Source organism: Pelophylax lessonae (genome assembly GCF_965119305.1).
Source record: "Pelophylax lessonae genome assembly, chromosome: 9".
Lineage (NCBI taxonomy): Eukaryota > Metazoa > Chordata > Amphibia > Anura > Ranidae > Pelophylax > Pelophylax lessonae.
This window is the reverse complement of record NC_138776.1, coordinates 85,924,111-85,945,302: the sequence shown is the minus strand read 5'-3', so window position 1 is coordinate 85,945,302 and position 21,192 is coordinate 85,924,111. Positions and strand designations below refer to the sequence as shown.

The 21,192-nt window shown below is 47.1% G+C and overlaps 1 protein-coding gene across 4 annotated transcripts in view; it reads right to left on the bottom strand.

Moving 5' to 3' along the window:
* CPEB3 (cytoplasmic polyadenylation element binding protein 3) overlaps positions 1-21,192 on the bottom strand; it is a 269,676-nt gene that overhangs the window by 8,458 nt on the left and 240,026 nt on the right. For all 4 annotated transcript variants that reach the window (XM_082267592.1, XM_082267595.1, XM_082267594.1 and 1 more), the window contains 3 exons: positions 18,235-18,353; positions 6,522-6,636; positions 4,647-4,828 (listed from right to left, as the gene is read on the bottom strand). In XM_082267592.1, coding sequence (XP_082123718.1) covers positions 4,647-4,828; positions 6,522-6,636; positions 18,235-18,353 — 416 coding nt within the window. The remainder of the gene's footprint in view (positions 1-4,646; positions 4,829-6,521; positions 6,637-18,234; positions 18,354-21,192) is intronic.

Here is a 21,192-nt window from a genome sequence, read left to right as displayed (position 1 = left end):
CGCCCATTCCGTTAAGGTCTGCGAGAACAAGGTTATGGCAAACACCAGCCCTTAAAATTAAACCCGCCACGGTAAAAAGGCATCAGGGCAGAGACTCAGCTCTCTTGTCAACAGGGTCCTTAAAAGACGGAGAGTCCTCCACCGGTAGCAGGGTGGCTTTATTTAACCTGAGAATCCACTAAACTGTACCTGCACAGCCAATGCAGCATTAGCTGTGTCCTCCAATTTTAAAGAATCATCCTCACTATCTGAGCACTCAGGGTGCGTGAACACAGACCCAGTAGGGTGACTCGCGTCCACGGTGGCCAAATCGACATCAGAATCTGAGGAGACAGAGGATGCATGTGAAGGCAGGGGACGATTTTTGCTCAGCCTATTTTGAAGGGCCATATCAATTTTGGACACCAGTGACTGCAAGACCACCATCATAGCAGTCAGGGCGGACTGAAACCCAGAGGATCCCGCAGCTTCTGAGAGTGGGTCAGGTGGTGACACGTGCTCCAGGGACTCTATAGTTAACCTGAGGACCGCCAGCAAAATCTAGAAAAAATAGAATTGTTGTGAAAATCACCGCCCCCCCCCCCCCCCCCCCCACTGCTGCACCAGTGGCATTACAGGTCCCAGCTTACCAAAAACACTAGTCCGACAAACATACATAAATACACCGCTCAGGCCAGAAAGGGAAATGACAACCTATGCATTTCAGGTGCTCGCCTCGGTTCACCACCGTAGACCACGACGATCCCAGAGAAAGATATGGCCGCACTCCACAGCTGAGATAAGATTATGAAGTTCCTTTATTCATCATCAGTTCAGACAGACAGGGGACACAGGTAGACAGGCTAACATTTCACATGACACACCGTGCTTGTTCTAAACGCAAAAATACAAAAACACTGCTATAGCAGAAAAAGGGGCTTTGTACACCCACAGGGACTTACCACCACTGACTCAAGAGGGACGCAGAGTGCCAAGCTGCATGCCGTGTGGCGATCAGAGAGAAAGAGGAGACACAGGCACTGACACTAGAGGCCCACTGCTGATTCTCCACTCCACAGGCTACAAGAAAATGGCCGCTGCATTGAAATCAATTGTAAACTAGCAAAACATGGCTGCCGAGAAACACAAACATGGCCACCGGTACAGAGGGCAGCCATCTATGACAAAATGGCGGTGACCACGGGGTCCCCCAGGTACATTTAGCCAGCAAGGGAGCCCCTGGCAGGGACCTCCACCAGGATTATTCCCCCCCAAAAATTGCAAACTGAGCAGCCAGCGGCACGCCCGGCCCCCATCACCCGCTTCACACCCCAACACAAGTATAACAGCATGGCCACACCGGGGAGGGAAGAGACTAAGGGGGAGCTAGGTGAGGGTGAATGGGAGGTATTCCACAGAGAGAACCCAATAGTGAGGGGGCCTGACAACCCAGGAAAGGGCCCAAGTCCACCCCGAGAAATCACCAGAGGGGAGGGTGGGACACTACTCACCACACTTAGAACCGGGCGGGCACCAATCCGGGCAGACCACCACACCATCTTGGAATGGGGATCCTGCGGGCCAGAGGTACGCTGTGACTCAGGTCATGACCAGGGCTATGTGTCCTCAGGAGACGTTTAACTGGCCAACCCCCTGTCCAGTGGAACTATGTCGCGGCCTACCTAGCACGGAGCCGCGGTCGGGTCGCACTCGCTGGCCAGACGACCGTAAGGATCTAGGATATCCAGCGCACTGCCCAATCCAGCACTTGATTATAGTTCTCAATGGAACAGACTTGATTGCAGTTCATGCAGGAACAGAAAATAAAAGAAAAAAATCTTGTTTAAAAAGGAAAAAATGCTAGGACTAGAGATCCCAGCAGGGAACTAGGTCCTTATTCCTGACTAGGCAGAAAAAAAACAGAAGTCCTATAGCAGGAAGTGGGAGTATACCCTCTAGGACTGCCCTGTAGGCGTAGTAAAATATTTTCTGCCTAGTGTCCTACTCCTGTAGGGGGCAGCATAACCCAAGGGTCAAAGATGATATGGAGCTGTGTCAGTCAATGAACAAAACCAAAATTAAGATACCCCCCCCCCCCCCACACACACACACAAAATTGTCATATTACCAAGTTATTTCTCACACACTGTGAAGGCATACTTGCAAATACATCCCAAAATACATTCTGCTACTCCTGAGTATGGCGATACCACAGCCTGCCCACATACAGAAAGCATCCTAATTTCCTGACTTCCCATTACAATTTTGTAAGGCACTGTAGGGCACTGACGTGGCACAGAAGAGCCATGGGTGGCCACGGATGAGTAAACCTGCAACACCACACCGCAATATACTTCATTAAAATGTGCAATAACGCACTGCAAACTAGTGACTTAAACGTGCAGTAACGCTTTTCAATACACTGAACTAAAACCTGCCATGACAAAATAAAATGACACCAAAGTAAAAATGAACGGTGGCACTACTCACTCTGTACTACCACTAGATTAACACTATTTTGACACTCTACACTGATAATAGAATCACTATAGTACACTATAGCGCATTAACTCGCTAGCAGCACTGAACAGAGCCCTGTTCTATCTCTCTCCATGCCAATATCACACTGCAAATGACCGCAATAGAAGAATATTTTTGTAGTGTGGGGTGGGACCAAGAACAATGAGCCATGATTGGATAGTGTCCAATTATGGCTCTGACAGTGCTACATGCCCTGATTGGGCAAAGCTTATAATGCTTCAGCCAATCAGGGATTCCAATGAAAAAATGGTTTGAACTCCCCGGTAATTCGTTAAATTAGCGAACACCCAATGTTGGGCCTGAACCATTCACCAAACTCTAATGCACATAAAGGAGAGACTCTAAGAACACATGCCACTTGAAACCTGTAATCCTGTTAACATGTCTCCTGAATAGTCAGCTTTTAAGGTAGCTGTGAGAGAATTACTTGAGGCAGATACAGACAGAGAAACTGGAAGCAATGCATTTTTGCAAAACGCTCTATAAAAATAAATTCCACAAATACATTATGGCAATACTTTCAAATATCTTTTACTTTCGTTTTTTTCTCAATTGCAATCTGCAGTATTCTGGGAAACCCAATGGATTGGTATCCATTTTAAGGTGTACTTGGGAGCGGTAAATGACCAAACATGAACAGCGTGCTTACTGAGCATGTTTTTCTGTCTTTTTCATTAAAAGGAGAAATCTGTGCCCAATCGCCAAGATCTTCCTACAAAATACGCACGAAGCGTGCTTCTGAAGCTCAGATGTACTTATTAACCTCCTCTAGGGATCCCAATGGCTTGCTTTATCTTGCTCAGACATTGCAACAAATCAGAGCCTCACTTGCTAAGATCAACCATGTGTGGGCACTCCATCATGTTATCAGGGGACATAAGAGTGGATTAAAGTTTACTCCTGTGTGGATGTGATGTGTAATGCTAGCAGGATTAGATCCAATAATCTTGGCAATAAGAAGCTCTAAAGGTGATGGAAAAGGAGTTCAAGTGAGCTGCACGACAGTTCTAAATATAAAGAAAACGTGTTCTAATCCTTAGAGGTGTGCTGCTGGGGTTGGTATTTTAGTTAAAAAAAAAAAATGTGAGCACTAGAGACTGGTAAAAGGGACGCTTTAGGGAAAAAATCTTTGATTTTCTAGAAATTGGCTGACAGAGAAGAATTTGTTAAAACAAAATCTCCATACACCTTAAACCGTAGGCCCCAAACTGGTTACAGTTTTTCTTTTTTTTTTTTTTTTTTTTTATGGTAACGTCTACTTTTAAATGTTTTTACATGTACACATGCGCTGCTTTTGCTGTGTGTGGTCTTCAACTTGAGTATTTTCATTCACTAACTCAGAAAAACCAGGCAGTAAGTGAAGTCATAACTGCTAAACCATTCTGGGTCAGAGATGTTGAAAATATCAAACTTGGGGATCAGCATAAAAGCCAGACAGCAGTAGCTCATTTCTCTTGACAGGATTTCCTTTGCACAGACTACTACAAGCTACTAAAAGTTGCTAAAAGTGCCTAAAAGCTAGTGCTTGAGCATTTATTAAATTCATTGGCTACTATAAATTATTTATTCTGGCCAATGAAATTAATGCCCAAGAGCTTGACACCTGTAAAAACTCCTAAAAGCTTTAGACACTTTCACAAGCGTTGGGCATTTTTTCTGCAAAAACGTCAAAGAAAAACTTCCTGTGTGCTGGAGGCCGAAAAATAAAAGAAGTTTGTTACTTTTTGACACTTGTACATCACAAAGTAACTAGATTTGGTACTTGTTTAGACTGTCAAACAGGAGCATATAGTTGTAATTTACCTAGATTTCAGCCTTAAAGGACCAGTAAACCTTGAAGGAAAAGTTACAATCAGGAAAAGGTGTTACACCATAAGGACAGCTGGTAGTTCTCTTTTTGAGGATTATAGACAAGGGGATGGCCCATCTATGACAATGTCACCCCATCGTACACCTCAAATTAAAAAAACAGATAAGGGATGTTACTGTTGTGTAGGAAATGGAGTCTTGGATCACTAGTTATCAGCCAGATATCATTACAGCTCTGAGTTGGCTGGCCAGGAGGTGTGGAATGTGTGGGGTTCTCTCCTCTATATGATGTAGCTCCATGTTGCTTAGCATCTTACCCGTTTGTCAATGTCATTGTGCTGTAGCTGAACAAAACGAGCACTGATGGCAGCAATGTAGCTCTGTTGGTTGGAAAATGCCACCCGACCAGCTCCTTTTGGATATTTCAACTCCGGATCCGTATCGATGCCAGCATAGCAAACACCCCCATAGAGACGATCCATGATCATTGCCAGCTCAACTAAAATTATAGCAGAAAGCCAATACAGGTTAGAAAGACATTTAAACATTTAAATTGTATGTTTAAAGTTATCCATTAGTTAATTAATCCCCAACTTAACGACATTTTCCTCTTTTCCTCTGTTTATACACACTTTTTTTTAATTCTTCTATTATAGCAGCTAGCCGCAACTTCTTACATACAGAGTCCTAAATAAATTGGAGCAAAAAATACACAGTGCTCAGCCTGAATACCCAGTTGTCAAACAGAGACAGGTTAACAAAATAGATGGTGATCAAAAGACATACATCTTGGTTGTCCCTTCCTAGAGGACAGACTTTCTAGATGAGCCCCATATACAATCGTCCAAGGAGTGCACCAAGGTAAAATATTTAAAGGAACACTGTTCACATTCTTAAGTCAAACATCTCTTTGCAAATGTTGCTAAATTTCTAAAACGTGGAGATTTTATCATCTCTTTATTGATTCATGTGTGATAGTTCCATGTAATCCAATGAAAGAAAAAAAAAAAAAAAAAACACAACACACACCACCTGCAATTATTAGCCAAAGTACAGTCACCTATTTTTTACCTCCCATAGACTCTTGAAGGCCTAAGGGCCCTTTTCACACAGGTGGACCCTCCAATCTCCTCTATGAAGCACAGGGTATCAACGGACATGTGTCCGTTTACATTCGCAAACATCTGATTAAGGCTCGGTTCACACTGATGCGATGCGGGAAGGCTGCGAATTCGCAGCCTGTTCCCGCATCGCACACGCACCCCCGGCAGTTCACACTGCCATATGCGATCCGCTGGGGGTGTCAATGTAATCTTAACGACACCCCCAGTTTGATCGCATATCGCAGTGCGATTGTGCAGTTCGCACAGGATCGGATCGCACAAGTGTGAACCGCTGTGCGATCCGATCCTGATGCGGCAGCAAAAATGCCTCCTGTGCGTGTTTGCTGCGGGTGCGATGTGAATTTAGCCATACAAACTGTATGGCTATACTCGCACCGCACAGCTGATCGCATGTCATGTCGGAGCAGTGCGCTCCGACATGACATGCGAACCCCGCACACGCAGTAGTGTGAACCGGGGCTCAATCCTATCCCCTAAAAATAGATAGGTGGGGGGTTCGTTGCCCATCTGTCTGACGGGGCGGATGGCAGTTGGGTTTAAACAGACAGGAGGTCCGTTTACATCTGACCGCCCATAGAGGAGAGCAGGCTGTGGCTGCTTTGCATAAGTGGAACAGACATGGACCAGTGGACAGATTTCCTGCTCAGTAGGCGGACTCCAACGGAGCCTCCCCTGTGTGTAAGGGGCCTAAAGCAGAACAAAACCCAACGATTTAACTATTTACCAAAAACAAGGTTAAAGTTAGAAGTATATAAATGTTTTTACATAAAAAAAACAATCTTTTCTGCAGTGTTTTTGTTAAAAATATGCCTACTAATGCATGTGCAGTTTATGTTACATTCAAGGCAAGGCTCTGGTGACTGCTGCAGCTTCCAGTGCTTATGTCAGCTTTCAAAAGATCTCCCACGTGGCTGGTGTTATCACTGATCACATGCGAAGCAACATGGCAACTTGGATAGAAGTGTTCTGTTCTGCTTTAAGAGAATCTTTTCCTGAAAATATTTGATGGAATTTAAGCAGCAACTACATTAGGCACATCATCAGAGCCAGGAAAAACATAGTGCTTACCAGCTCGTAAGGGTCGTGGGACACCCCCAACAAATATAGTTTTTCTTGGATCTAAAGGTTGAGACCCATCCATCACAAAGTCACTATCGCTGAGATTCCAGGGTCGGATCTGAACCTGCAACAACATATATTCATTCATTAAAGTAGAACTGGAATTGCTATAAACCATACTGTTTTAACCTGCTTTTCTTGAAGAGCAGTTGTTGTTAGACTAGCATGTACAGTATTATGTACCTCTTGCCAAGGGCAGAATGGACAAACAAAAATGTTCTATCTTTCATTAAAATGAAAGTTCAAAGACCTGCCTTTATGTTTTGGCAGACAATTTGTGGCACCCCGACACTGCATTTAAAAAAAACAAAAAAATGTGGAGGCTCTGGGATAAAGCTTGGGTTTACTTTGCTGCATGATCATAAGATGCGTAAAATGCTAACACTTAAGTAGGCTAACACTTAAGTAGACATGTTACAAATAGACAGCAGGCTTCTGAAAAGGAGGAGAAATTTAGGGAGGAACTCTTTAGTCTCAGCAGTTTTGGAGTGGTGCCACAAAATGTTTAATGATATGGATACACATCAGATATGCATCATCAAACAGTGGTTCAAGTATTAACAAATAAGCATATGGGACACATATCTACAGCAGGTATTCTTGGTGTGACACTGCTTGATGTAGGGGTTATAAGTTTTAGTTTTTCCTAACTGTTCTCAATGTATAAAAAGGTGTAACCCTAACATCTTGTTCTCTTGATACTCAACAGTTCACTAAAGACCAACTGTTGTTTCATGTGTATAGGTAGCTTAAAATTTTATGATCTTGATGCGCTAAGCACAACATAATTACACTTCTTCGTACAGATTCCGTCTCGCTTATCTACAACCATGTTAAATGAATACCACTGTAAAAAAATTGGATTTTTGTACTTACTGAAAAACCCATTTCTCTGAGTTCATTGACGTACACAGCGCTCCATAAATCATAACTAGTGGGTTATATTGCCTCCTCAAGGAGTAGGACTAGGCAGAACAAAACACCTAGCTAAGCCCATTGGCCGTCCTCAGCTGGTATATAACTCCCCTCTCTGCTCTATATAATAGCAAGCAGTATTAGAAGTATCAGAACTCCATAGAGGGTGGGTGCTGTGTCCATTGATGAACTCAGAGAAATGGATTTTAAAGTACAAAAAATCCCATTTTCTCTTTCGTTCGACTGACACAGCGCTCCATAAATCATAACTACTGGGACGTCCAAAAGGGGTGGGGAAAATAAACCAAGGCTTAACATAAGAGCCCTTAACCGGGTGACTGGAGCCCTGTCTAAAAAATAAAGGTTTAAAGAAATAACACCCAGAGGGAACAGCCCCTCTTAAACGGCAGCCTGCAAAACTTTGCAGCCAAAAGAAGCATCAGCAGATGCCAAAGTATCTACCTTATAGAATTTTGTGAAGGTATGCACAGACGACCAAGTGGGCGCCTTGCAAACATGCGATATTGAAGCCCGATGACTGAAGGCCCAATAAGCACTCAGCGCTCAAGTAGAATGTGCCGCGACAGGGAAAGGTGGAACCTGACCTTTAATGGAATAGGCTTGAGTCACTGTCTGACTGATCCATCTAGAGATGGTAGCCGAAGAAGCAGCCAGCTCTTTTATTGGTGCGTCTGTAACCACAAGAAGAGAGTCTGACCTCCAAAAAGACTCAGTAGCTGCCAGATACACTCAAATCGCACAAACCACATCCAAGGTATGCAAAGCAAAATCCTTGGGATGAGGCAGCTTAGGACACAAGGAAGGCAACACAATGTCATTCAAATGGAAGTGAGAGACAACTTTGAGCAGGAATGATGGACAGGGACAAAGAACCACTTTATCCCTATGGACCACTAAATAGGGACTGCGACAGGATAATGCCGCAAATTTCAATACCCAGCGGGCTGAGTCCCGAATATTCTCAAATGGACGTTTCTGGAGAACCAAAAGTACTAAATTTAAATCCCATGGTGGCAAAAGAGACCTTACAGATGGAGCCACCCGAGCCTGCTAAAGGAGCTGCATGTAGGACTGTGTACCATTAGACTCAGAACCTGTATGCAAATCAGGAGAGAGAACTATCTGTGTGACAGCAGCTGGTGAATCGCGGCCTGTGGTTCCTGAAATTTGTCCAGAGGAAGGACAACCCTGGTCAGAATTAAAATCTGACCAAGGTAATTCAGTTCTCTGGACAGGGATAGGGGGGACCTTCGGTAGTTCGGACATTACCTGAACCTTGGCAGGAATTAAATCCGCACAAGGACACTCGGAACCTAAAAAAAGGTAAAAAACAAGCTTTCCCCCCCTTTCTGGGTACCCCCATAAAGAAACATTTCGAGAATCTCCGTGACGCTCACCAAAGTCATCCACAGGGCCATAAACCAGTGATAACTACCACAATAATGGGTGACGGCAGACCTTCGTGTTGAAGGGGTCTTGTCTGCGGGTCTGGAGAAGCTAGCTCTAGGCTTACTAGACCAAGGTAGCTTGGAACCTACCGGGGAATATTTGAAATATCTATTTCCCTTAAGCCCCGTACACACGCACAGATCGTCGTCATACAAACGTCGGCGGACGAAAGATCTGCCGATTGTACGCTGTTAGTATGGTGCCTCCGACAGCTGTCTGCACACAATCCGCGGACAAGAGTCTTTCTTGCAAACATGAAAATTTTTGTCTGCGGACACCAGAACGGACGATTGTTCGCCTGTCAGTACAGAAATCAGCCGACAGACCGCAGATTTGCAAGACTGGGCATGCTCAGAAAATAAAAAACACAGGGAAAGTTAACCATTACATGACATCACTTCTGCAGTCAGCTGAAGTCTGCGGACAAAATTCTTGTGCTGTCCTTGTGCTGTCTTTGCACTTTTCAACAGACACCGACATCCCGGGGAGAAAAGACGAACATTTGTATGACGACGATCTGTGTGAGTGTACGGGGCTTTATTCTCAATACCAGAAGCACAACATTTTCTATGAGATGAGAAGGAGGGCCTCCATCTGCGACGAGGCTCCTTCCCCCTTCCTGGATTGTGGCAGGAAGGTACTCTCCCTCCGTGATACCTTTAATGATGTCATTCAGGGTAGCCACAAACATGCGATCACCTTGAAGGGGGCAGATCAATGAGAACTTTCTTAATGGCTTGGCCTGCGGCCCAATTCTTAAGACACAGCACATGCCTAATCACCACCAATAAAACAAAGTTTGGACGGCTCAGGAGCTGTATCCAAAGCTCCATCACAAATAAACTGCAGCCCATGGACTAACTTGTCTGCTAAATCAACATAAGCATATTTTTAGCACGGATTACTGTAGTAATTTCACTGGTCCCCTCAAAAGTATAAAAAATGTCAGTTAGGGGTCCGATCTGTCCACCGCAATGTCGTAGTCCTACTAAAAATCGCATATCGCTGCCATTACTAGTAAAAAATAAAGAAAAATGACTTAAATCTTTCCCCCTAGTTCGTAGACGCAATAACTTTTGGGTAAGCTTCAAAATAAGCTTATTGCGATTTTTTTTCCCCCAAAAAATATGTAGAAGAATACAAATTGGCCTAAAAGGATGAAAAATTTTGATAATTTAAATTTTTTTTTTTTTGGGAATGATATATGGCAGAATGTGAAAAATATTGTTTTTTTTTTCCAGAATTGTCGGTCTTTTTTGTTTATAGCGCAAAAAATAAAAACCGCACAGGTGATCAAATACCACCAAAAGAAAGCTCTATTTGTGGGAAAAAAATGTTTTATTTGGTACAGCATCGCATGACTGCACAATTTTCCGTTAAAGTAACGCAGTGCCGAATCGCAAAAAAATGGTCTGGTAATTAAGGGGGCAAATCCTTCTGGACCAGAACTGGTTAAAGGACGGGGACTGAGATTATGGTTGCTTTATTCAACCTGCAAACAGGAGGGTTCACCACTGGTGGACTAGCCCAATATTTTAAAAGTGACTCCTCAAAAGGGTAACGTACAGCAAAACGTTTGGGGACCACAAAGGGCAATTTTAGTTGTTCCCATTCCTTACAGAAAAACCTGTCAAAATAAGGCGCAAAAGGAAACACAGTTGGAGCACGATGCAAATTGTGCGTACCAAACCGCACACACCCACGTCCATGGCTACATTAGCAGCATCCTCCACTTTTAGAGTCTCACGCACTGCAGTGATAAGCGCATTTACCAGCGCTTTTTAATGTGCTGCTGCGAACATGGAGGAGTCATCCTCACTATCGGTGTCAGTGCAACCATGGGAAACTGGGGTACCAAGGGACTTGGCACCTCCATGAGGGGGTCAGTGGGGGAGATGTGACCCTGAGGCTCCATAAGGAAAGGAAGACCTTGCAGTACAAAAACAATCTTTTGGCACCACTAAAGGATCCCCTCAAGGCTCAGGGGACCCATTAGTAGAGAGAGAGAGATAACAGGGACCCCCAAAGACTCACCCTACCAACTGGAGGAGCGCCAAGAATTCAAACCCAGCATGAACATGGACATTATCCCTGTTCATGTGTCCTGGACACAGGAAGAGGAAACTAAGGAGGAAGAGGAGGAGCTTCGACATCCCCACAAGACTTCAGTTTCTGACATCATCCGGCTACACAAACATGGCCGCCAACCCGAGACCAGCCAGAATAAGGGAAAATGGCCACCATCAGCTACAAACACTGAAGCATGCTGCCAGGATCTTTCCTGCACCCTCTGCAAGGGGACCCACCCTGAAGGTTAGACACGTTTAGGGGAGACACTGCTGTGCACTCTGCACCATTCTCTGCACAGGGACCCCCCTGCACTATATCCACACTGCAAACAGCAGGGCATGCACCTAGCGGTCTCCTACACTGGGACCCCTTCTGATTACCAAGGCGGGGGACACACTATTCCAGGCATCTTACAGAGTGGGGATAGTGGGGGAGACCCCAGGGCTCTCTGCTGCATCCTCTGCCCTGGGACCCCCACCAGACTCCAGGTCCAGACAGGAGGGAAAGGAAGTGGGAAAAGCCCAGCTCAATGAGTGATTTTTAAAGATGGGAGGAGGGAACCTGCAGGCAGGTTCGACAGTCCCTGGAGGTTACCTGCGTCCACCCCAAAAAAAATAATTGCCAAAAAGGGGAGAGGGGGGCTGTACTTACCCTTCCATGGTGCGGATAACTCTCCAGACAGAACTCCTCGCCACCAAAGTAGGGGAACTGTCGGCCAAGGGACCGCTGCGACTCAGACCCAAGTCCGGTCGTATGCGACCCTGCGAGACATTCAACTCACAGGCCAGCCTCTGTCCGTGAGGCTATGTCGCGGCCGACCTGGTGCATAGCTGCAGTCCCTGCACGCGCTCGCTGGCTGGGCGACCACTGGATCTAGATTATCCAGCCCATCACCCAGCCAGGCAGTTAATTGTATATCTCCTGAGAGAAAAACAAAAAAGATGTAAGGAAGGAGAACATTGCTAGGACCAGAGATTCCAGCTGGGAGCCTAGGTCCTACTCCTGACTAGACAGATTAAAACAGATTACCTAGAGCAGAGTGGGGGGGGGGGGGTTATACACCAGCTGAAGATAGCTTAAGGGCGTAGCCAGGTGTTTTTTGTTCTGCCTAGTCCTACTCCACGAGGAGGCGATATAACCCACTAGTTATGATTTATTGAGCGCTGTGTCCGTCGAGAAACGAAAGAGAAATTAGGAGTAGAATATTCGACTGTTTGTAATGTAAAGAAAAAGGCTGCACCACTGCTTCTTACTAGTTCAACAAGCTTTCAGACCCTGCCAGACCCTTCTCTCTAATGCATTTTGCCTTAAAGTAGGGCTTACTCATAGGGCACTACAACTCAGCCTTATGTTAGGGCATAATACATCACAGAAGAAGCCAGTCTCTGGCTTGTTAAAGGGTCCCCCTCCTCCCACTGCCGACCGCTGACCTGTCGCATTGGATGCACAACAAAGTGTAGAGGAATTTCTGTTGTTCCTCCCCCTGAGACGTCAGAATGTGGAAGCGCCAAGGATTCCAGTTTTGGTTTATTTACAAGCCGTTACCATCTTGTAAAGTAGCCACTCAGACCGATCTCTGATTAATCAGCTGCTTTGGAGGGCACTAAAGACGACCCCCCAATGCTATTACAAGGAATGTTCACCCCTTGTGATAGCAAGAAAAATAAATAAAATCATTTTAAACAGCCCCCATCCCCCCATGATGGCACACAAATGTGAATGTGCACATAGGTCCCGCACTCATGTAAATAGAAATCACACCACTCATGAGGGGAGGTATTTCTGCAAATGTCAGAGTTAGAGCAATAATTCTAGTGCCAGGCCTCCTTTCTAACTATAAACAGGTCACCTGTAAAAGGCGTGCGCAATCCTAAAGTGTGACATCCGTTTTTATATTTTAACAAAAAATTGGGCATTATATTGTTTGTGTGTGCACTAAAATTAATTAAAGTGTATTGTTCCAAAAATGTGCGTTTGATAAACCACTGTGCAAATACCTGGTGACATGAAAAATTGCAACATCCACCATTTAATGTCCAGGGACTTTGCTTTCAGAAAAAAAATGGATTTTTGTAAGATCCCGACCCTTAATAGAATAAGCCTGTACCACCGTCTGTCTGATCCATCTGGAGATAGTCGAGGCAGATGCAGGCAACCCCTTTCTGGGGCCATCTGTGATCACAAAAAATGAATCCGTTTTATGGAACGATTCCGTAGTATTCAAGTATACCCTGATTGCCCGAACTACATCCAAAGAATGCAACGCACATTCCCGAGGATGATTGGGCTTAGGACACAAGGAAGGTAGCACAATATCTTCAGATGAAAGTCTGAAACCACCTTAGGAAGAAAGGATGGCTTCGGATGAAGACCTACCTTATCCCTATGAACCACCAGATATGGGGAATGGCATGATAATGCAGCCAGTTCTGACAACCTGCGTGCAGAAGTGATAGCCACCAAGAAGGCCACCTTCTGGGATAACGTAAGCAAGGGAATCTCCCTGATATTTTCAAAGGGAGGTTTCTGCAGAACCGACAAAACCAAATTAAGATCCCAGGGCTGTAAGGGCGCGCGCACTGGCGGAGCCAAGTGCCGCACCCCCTGGATGAAATTCCGCACCAAGGAATGAGTAGCCAGCGGCTTCTGAAAGAAGATTGCTAACGCTGAAACCTGACCCTTGATGGTGCTCAAGGATAGTTTCTGCTCAACCCCCTTTTGCAGAAAAGCCAAAATTCGGGTCACCAAATAGGTACGTGGGGGAAATCCCAAAGATTCACACCACGCAATACAAGTCTTCCATGTGTAATAATAGACTTTGCTGGAAGTCGCTTTCCTTGCTTTAATTAGAGTAGGAATAACTGAAGCTGACAATTCTCTGTCCTTCAGTACCTGGGTCTCAATGGCCAGGCCGTTAAAACCAGCGACTGTAAAGCATGATGGAAGATCGGTCCTTGAGACCGCAGATCCTCTCTGAGAGGAAGTCTTCAAGGAGCGTCCGCGACTAGCCTGCCCAAGTCGGCGTACCCGGCTTGACGAGGCCAGCCCAGAATTTCCAGGATAACTGGAGTTCCCTCCACCTCTATCCTGCAGAGAAATCTCAGCAGCAACTTGAGAGGGGGGAAGACATATAATAGCGGATACTGCCCCTACGGGGCGCTCAGCGCGTCTGCTGCGTCCGCTAGAGGATCGCGGGCGCGAGCCCTGTTGAGCCGAGCTGCCAACAGATCCATATCCGGGGTGCCCCAATGAAGGGACAGCTGGTGATATACCTCTGGATGAAGAGACTATTCCTCTTGATCCAGAATCTGACGGCTGAGATAATCTGCCTGCCCGGGATGAATATCGCGGAGAGAGCTGGAACAACTGTTCCGCCCAATAAAGAATGTTGGCCACTTCTATGGCCGCCAGGGCACTCTTGGTGCCCCTTGGTGATTGACCTAAGTCATGACCGTGGCATAGTCCAATTGGATCCGAACCGGGCTGCCCTGGAGCTGCTCGGTCCAGTAAATCGGACAAAGTCTGATCGCTCTCAGTTCCAACACATTTATCGGTAACCTGGAATTTATCAGAAGAAAGGACTTCCCCTGGCTGAGCATCGGAGACCGAAGCCACCAGACCAGAGCCTCCCTGGTCCGCTCGCTCAATCGGATCAGATTGTCCAGGGAATCGGGATTCCGATTCCATTTGAGAAGAATCTCCTCTTGGAGAATTCGGGTATGAGACTGGGCAAACGGTACTGCCTCTAAGGAGGCGACCATCAGTCCCAGCCAGTTGACGGACAGCAACATCCGAATCATTGACTGAATCTTCTGGAGTTTCTCCGCATGGAGAAACACTCTTGCCAAGGATGTATCCAAAATTAGGCCCAGATCGTTCAGTGTCCTGGTGGGAACCAGCCTGTGAAGATGGGGATCTGAAGATAGGCATCCTAAATGTCTATGGACGACAGGAGATCCCCCTGATGCAGGGAGGCCACCACTGTTTGGATGGACTCCATCTCTCCCAAGACCAGAATTGGACGCACCTAGCCCTTTTTCCTGGGCATTGTGAACAGGTTCGACTAGAACCCTTGAAACTGTCCAAGGAATGGGAACTCCCACTCCCTGTTGCATCAAGCTGTCCCCCGCAAAGCTTTTTAAGCGACCCGGAGATGTCGAATATTGGAAGGGAAGAATCGCACCGGTGGAAGTGATCGAAACTCGATCTTGTATCCCGACCGTATGACCTCGCGAACCCCTTTATCCGGGATTCTGGAAAGCCATGGATCCGGAAACCGGTGAAGACGTCCCCCCATCCTAGAGATGGGTGGGGGCCCATTCTGTCAATCCAACGGGATAACAGTGGCTTTATTTAGTCTGGAAATCGGTGAGTCCACTATTGGTGGTACCATCCATCTTATAATGAGGGATACCTCAAACCGATAGCGCCTAGCAATGCGTTAGGAAATAGCAGGGGTTCGTTTTCGGACGACCCCATTTGGGCAAGGGAAACCCTTCGCCATTTTGGTAGGCTTGCTAGTATCAAAAAAGGAATATCAGTCTCCGCTACCTCTGCCGGTGTAATCTCAAGATTTAAGGTTTCCCGGACAGACACAACTAGTGCCTCCACCAACGCTTCTTGTGCTATGGCGGAGGCAGAAGCGTCCTCCTCACTGTCTGAGGAGACCGTACCTGAGACAACAACCCCAGAAAAGGGGCTGCAATGACCAGCTCAGAATCCGTATCTGAAGTATCAGATGAAATGGGGGTAGGCGGGGGTCGCTTTTCTTGACCCCCGTCCCTGACAGGCTACCTCCACCGGGGATACCAAAGACTCCAAACTGCTGATAATGCATCATCACAAGTGGGGTACTGGAGGGTCCTGCGGCCACCTCGAGGGGATCAGGTGGGGATACATGTGTGGCAGGGTTCATGATTAACAAGACACTTGCCAGCAAACACAAAAAATTAATTGCAAGAAAAAACATTTTTTTTTTTTTTTTTTTTTTTTTTTTACTTAGTCCCCCAGCGCAATAGCGCCCCTCAGTGTACCTGCTTGGACCCCTCAGAGAGAGAGAGAGAGACCCCAAGGCTCACCTGATGCACAGAAGTTTCTTATCAACCTGCTTCCAGCACTGTCTGTTACAGACAGGAAGTCTTTGGCTTGCTTTCCCGGGCCAAGGAGGCGGCTCCGCCCCTTTACACGCCTTCCGGCGCCTCCCAATTACTCCTCGAGGTGTTTGGTCACCTCAAACATGGCCGCCCCCATGCTGGAGACATGAGGCTACGACAATATGGCGGCCTCGTGCGATCTGCAGGAAAATGGCGGCGGCCTGTGGAGGATAGCGGCGGCTTGAGCAAAGTAGCAGCGGCCTGCGAGAGTGTGCGCTCGGCCCGCGGGACTGTGCGCTCGGCCCGCGGGACTGTGCGCTCGGCCCGCGGGACTGTGCGCTCGGCCCGCGGGACTGTGCGCTCGGCCCGCGGGACTGTGCGCTCGGCCCGCGGGACTGTGCGCTCGGCCCGCGGGACTGTGCGCTCGGCCCGCGGGACTGTGCGCTCGGCCCGCGGGACTGTGCGCTCGGCCCGCGGGACTGTGCGCTCGGCCCGCGGGACTGTGCGCTCGGCCCGCGGGACTGTGCGCTCGGCCCGCGGGACTGTGCGCTCGGCCCGCGGGACTGTGCGCTCGGCCCGCGCGGCCTGCGGGAGTGTGCGCTCGGCCTGCGCGGCCTGCGGGAGTGTGCGCTCGGCCTGCGGGAGTGTGCGCTCGGCCTGCGCGGCCTGCGGGAGTGTGCGCTCGGCCTGCGCGGCCTGCGGGAGTGTGCGCTCGGCCTGTGGGAGTGTGCGCTCGGCCTGTGCGGCCTGCGGGAGTGTGCGCTCGGCCTGTGCGGCCTGCGGGAGTGTGCGCTCGGCCTGTGCGGCCTGCGGGAGTGTGCGCTCGGCCTGTGCGGCCTGCGGGAGTGTGCGCTCGGCCTGTGCGGCCTGCGGGAGTGTGCGCTCGGCCTGCAGGAGGTAGTCCTCGGCCTGTGTGGCCTGCGGGAGTGTGCGCTCGGCCTGTGCGGCCTGCGGGAGGTAGTCCTTCGGCCTGTGCGGCCTGCGGAGGTGACCGGCTTTATGGAAGGATGGCGACTTTCGGATGCGGTAATCCAGGCATAGGCATCGGCCTGTATACACATTATGTCAGGTAGGATACCTCTATACCTTAATAGTAATGCCTTTTAGCAGTCTGCCACTGACTTCAGTGATCTCCCTTATAGTGTCAGATAGTGACTATAGATAGTCAGCTCCCAAACCAAGCTCTTAAGAGGGGGATCAATGACACCTGCTAGGATCACGTCCATCCATCCCAGAGAGGGGCCCGCGTCCACCAACAAACCCGACAGGGGGAGAGGGGGAACATTTTACTTACCCTACCATAACCAGGCGGGCGCCAACTCCTGACAGAACCCCTCTCCACCGGGGTGGGGCTGTCGACCAATACGGACGCCGTGACTCAGTCTGCAACTGGTCATTGGCGTCCAGGCGAGATGTTTAACTCGCAGGGTCAGTCCCCGTCCAGTGGGACTATGTCGCGGCCGACCCAGCGCGGAGCTATGGCCTGCACGCGCTCATAGGCTGAACTGGGGTGACCACTGGATCTCAACATCCAGCCCGTCGCCCAGTTTCAGCGTACTTGCTTGAAGATCTCACAGGAACACTGGAGAAGAAAAGCTGCCTAAAAAAGTATTTCTAAAAAATCTTGCCAGGACCAAAGATCCCAGCAAGGAACTTAGGTCCTTACTCCTAACTAGACAGAAAAAAACTGATATCCTGTAGCAGGAAGAGAGAGGATATACCCTCTGGGACTGCCCCTAAGGTGTGGCCAGAACGTTTTCTTTCCTGTCTAGTCCTACTCCTGTAGAGGGCAGTATAACCCGAGTTGATATTAATCAAGGAGGACTACGTCTGTCAATGAGCGACAGAGAAAATATATTTTGGGGTTCTAAGTAAATTTTTAGCAAAAAAAGAAATTGCAGATTTTTACATGAATGTGAGAAATGGCAGACTTTACCTCGACAGCAAGTGGTTACACTACACTTTACCTTCAGATCATCTGACATATGTACATATACAGAGGTGGCCATATAAAGTTAAAAAAAAAAAAGTAGGACTGTTTTATGGCAAATAGGCCCTGGATATAATTTATCATTTTTTTTTCTTCGTTACATGTTAGATCAAATGATTCTTACAGGTTTGTCTTTGATGGTGGGGCTGGATACACACAGGTATAGCTTGCCATCCTCCTCTAAGCAGGCATCAATCAGAGCTTGTACGGATGTTTCCTCTTGAAAGAGCAGGAACGCATAACCTTTACAGAAAATGGAGAAAACCACGTCAGGCATGTCAAAACCACACTGCACTATTAATAGATCAATCCAATTTTCCAGCACAGACGCTTTACCACTGATATCGACACAGGAACAATTGCTTTGATTCATAAATCGCTATTTTAAATAGCAGATATGCTATTCAATTATTTCTGAGCTTCTCATGGTTTAAGACCGAGAAAAAAAAAAAAATGAATGTTCTACCCTGTGACAGTCAGGTGCAAAAGAAATGATGATGGGATATTGCAACCTTAATCCCGCACTCCAGGGACTATAGTGCAACTCAGTGGGATACCCTCTTCCATAGCCCTATTTTAAACTGTAGACTGGAGCTCCCAATTCCAGGAAAACAAAAAAAAACTACCTGCTACAGCAGAAAAAATGTATTTCGGTCCATTCACTCACATGAAAATGGACTTCTATGAGCACTTTTGTAGGGAATGATTGAGCTTCATTTGCCAAAAACAAAACAATGGACTGACCATGGGTGAAACATGCAACACCACGCAGGAGCCTGAAACATATTCACTGTTTAAGCATCCCAACTAGTTCTTAGAAAATGTCCCCACTGGCAACTTTGCACTCTACAAGTGCTATCTGCCTGGATGTCAGGATAACCGTCTTTGTTCAATATTAGAAGTTACTAACCAAGAATAAGTGTGCAGATCAGGAGTTTTGACGTTCGTCTAGCTTTACATACTGTTTTTCCCGGTCAGTGATTCAAAAGTAATGCAATTTAATCAAAAACAGCCACCCTGCCAAACTGGCGCATAGGCCTGCCAATCGGGGGGCTAACACCGGTACTTCTGTAGGGGGCCCGGACACACAGGGGGGTCCCCCTGACAGCAGGGGGATTGGTGGGGTAAGGAAGAGCAATTGCAGAACCATGCACTTGTGCTGCTCTCTGCAGCAGCAGAAAGCTGGTTTCTCCCCCTCTCACCTCCTGCTGACTTTCAGCTGTTGGGAGGAAGCGACACACATGTATCTAGGGGGGAGCTGGGGATTGGGGGGGGGGACGTTGTTCTAGAAGGGATTCAGAGGGAGGAGATTTTGTGCTAGAAGAAGGTATTCAAGAGGTGGGAGGGGGGGTGGTAATGTTGTGCTAGAAAAAAGGATTGGGGGGTAATGTTGTGGTGCTAGATAAAAGGGTTTCGGGGGGGGGGGGGGAATGTTGTAGGGATTGGGAGGGCAGGACTTGTGCTAGCAGAAGGGATTGGGGGGACGGGACTTGTGCTAGCAGAAGGGATTGGGGGGATGGGACTTGTGCTAGCAGAAGGGATTTTTTGCTATGAGGTGGGATATTTGTGTAAGGAGAAGAGATGGAGGGGGGGACTTGTGCTAGAAAAAGGGATTCAGGGGAGGCAATGTTGTGCTAAAAGAAGGGATTGGTGCTAGGAAGAGGAGGGTGGGGGGAGGGTATTTGTGCTAGGAAGAGGGGCATGGGGGGGGGGAATTTGTGTTAGGCAGAGGGGCATGGGGGGAATTTTTGCTAGAAGAGGGGTATGGGGGGGGGGGGGGAATTTTTGCTAGGAAGAGGGGTATGGGGGGGGGGATTTGTGCTAGGAAGAGGGGTACATTTGTGCTAGGAAGAGGGGTAGGGGGGGGATTTGTGCTAGGAAGAGGGGTACATTTGTGCTAGGAAGAGGGGTAGGGGGGGGGATTTGTGCTAGGAAGAGGGGTACATTTGTGCTAGGAAGAGGGGTATGGGGGGGGGATTTGTGCTAGGAAGAGGGGCATAGGGGGAAATTTGTGCTAGGAAAAAGCGGCATAGGGGGAATTTGTGCTAGGAGGAGGGGCATGGGGGGAATTTGTGCTAGGAGGAGGGGCAGGGAGGGAAATTCCAGAGAAACTCCGAAAGATGTTTCCCAATCCTTCTGTGAACTGTCGGAAGGAACGTGGCCACAAAGGAACATATATGCCTGGTGACCCTAACAGTCGACAGGTGTTCCTCTAGGAGGGTTAAAGCACTGCTTAGCCTTCAGTAAATTCAATGTACTGTCGTCACCCATAAGCACCCACACAGAGGTGCATTGCTATGCAAAATAAAACAAGTTAATTGTCATTTACTGCAGAGGTGGGAGCTGCAAATGAAAAACTTTTTAACCAGAGTGAAACCATAAATCATATACACTGTCAGTGGGTGACTCAGCTTGCAGACTCAGAAACTGAACTATTGTTTTGGTTAAAGAAACGAATAAACTTTGAAAAGGGTGTACAGTTGGTACTGCACATATTTTTAAAAAACGCAGTAACCAAGATGTGCCAAGGCTGACATCTCATGAGATAGCTCTACATGCCTATTGAGTCAAAAGTACCACATTAAAATGGCATTCATTGCTCCCAAATTAAAGACTTGGAGAGAGCAAGGCACATTAGTGCAGGATACACAAGACCAGGAAAAAATAAAACAAAAGCAAAATTCAAAACAAAAACAAATCCAAACTACAATTATATATATTTAGATTTACGAGCTGGAAGTAGTAGCATTTTCCTCTGATATAGCTTCAGGTAATCTAAGCAAGTAGATGCAAATGTTCATGCAATTTCACTTTATAGCTGGTCCATGAAGTACAGTTAAGGCATCAAAGCACTGACAACACTATATATGCTTTTTAAAAGGATAGCTCATTTTGGCAGCAAGTAACCTTTCTCTATTTGTATATGAATGTTCCAGGAATTTACCAAATGATTGCTAGGAAAAAAAAAAAAGAAAAAAAAATGCAACCGAAGGAACAGCAGACCAAATTAAAAAGCCAAATTAATTTATTGGTTTACTTTAAAAACCAGCCGTGTTTCAGGGGCCAGAAGGAAAAAAAAAAA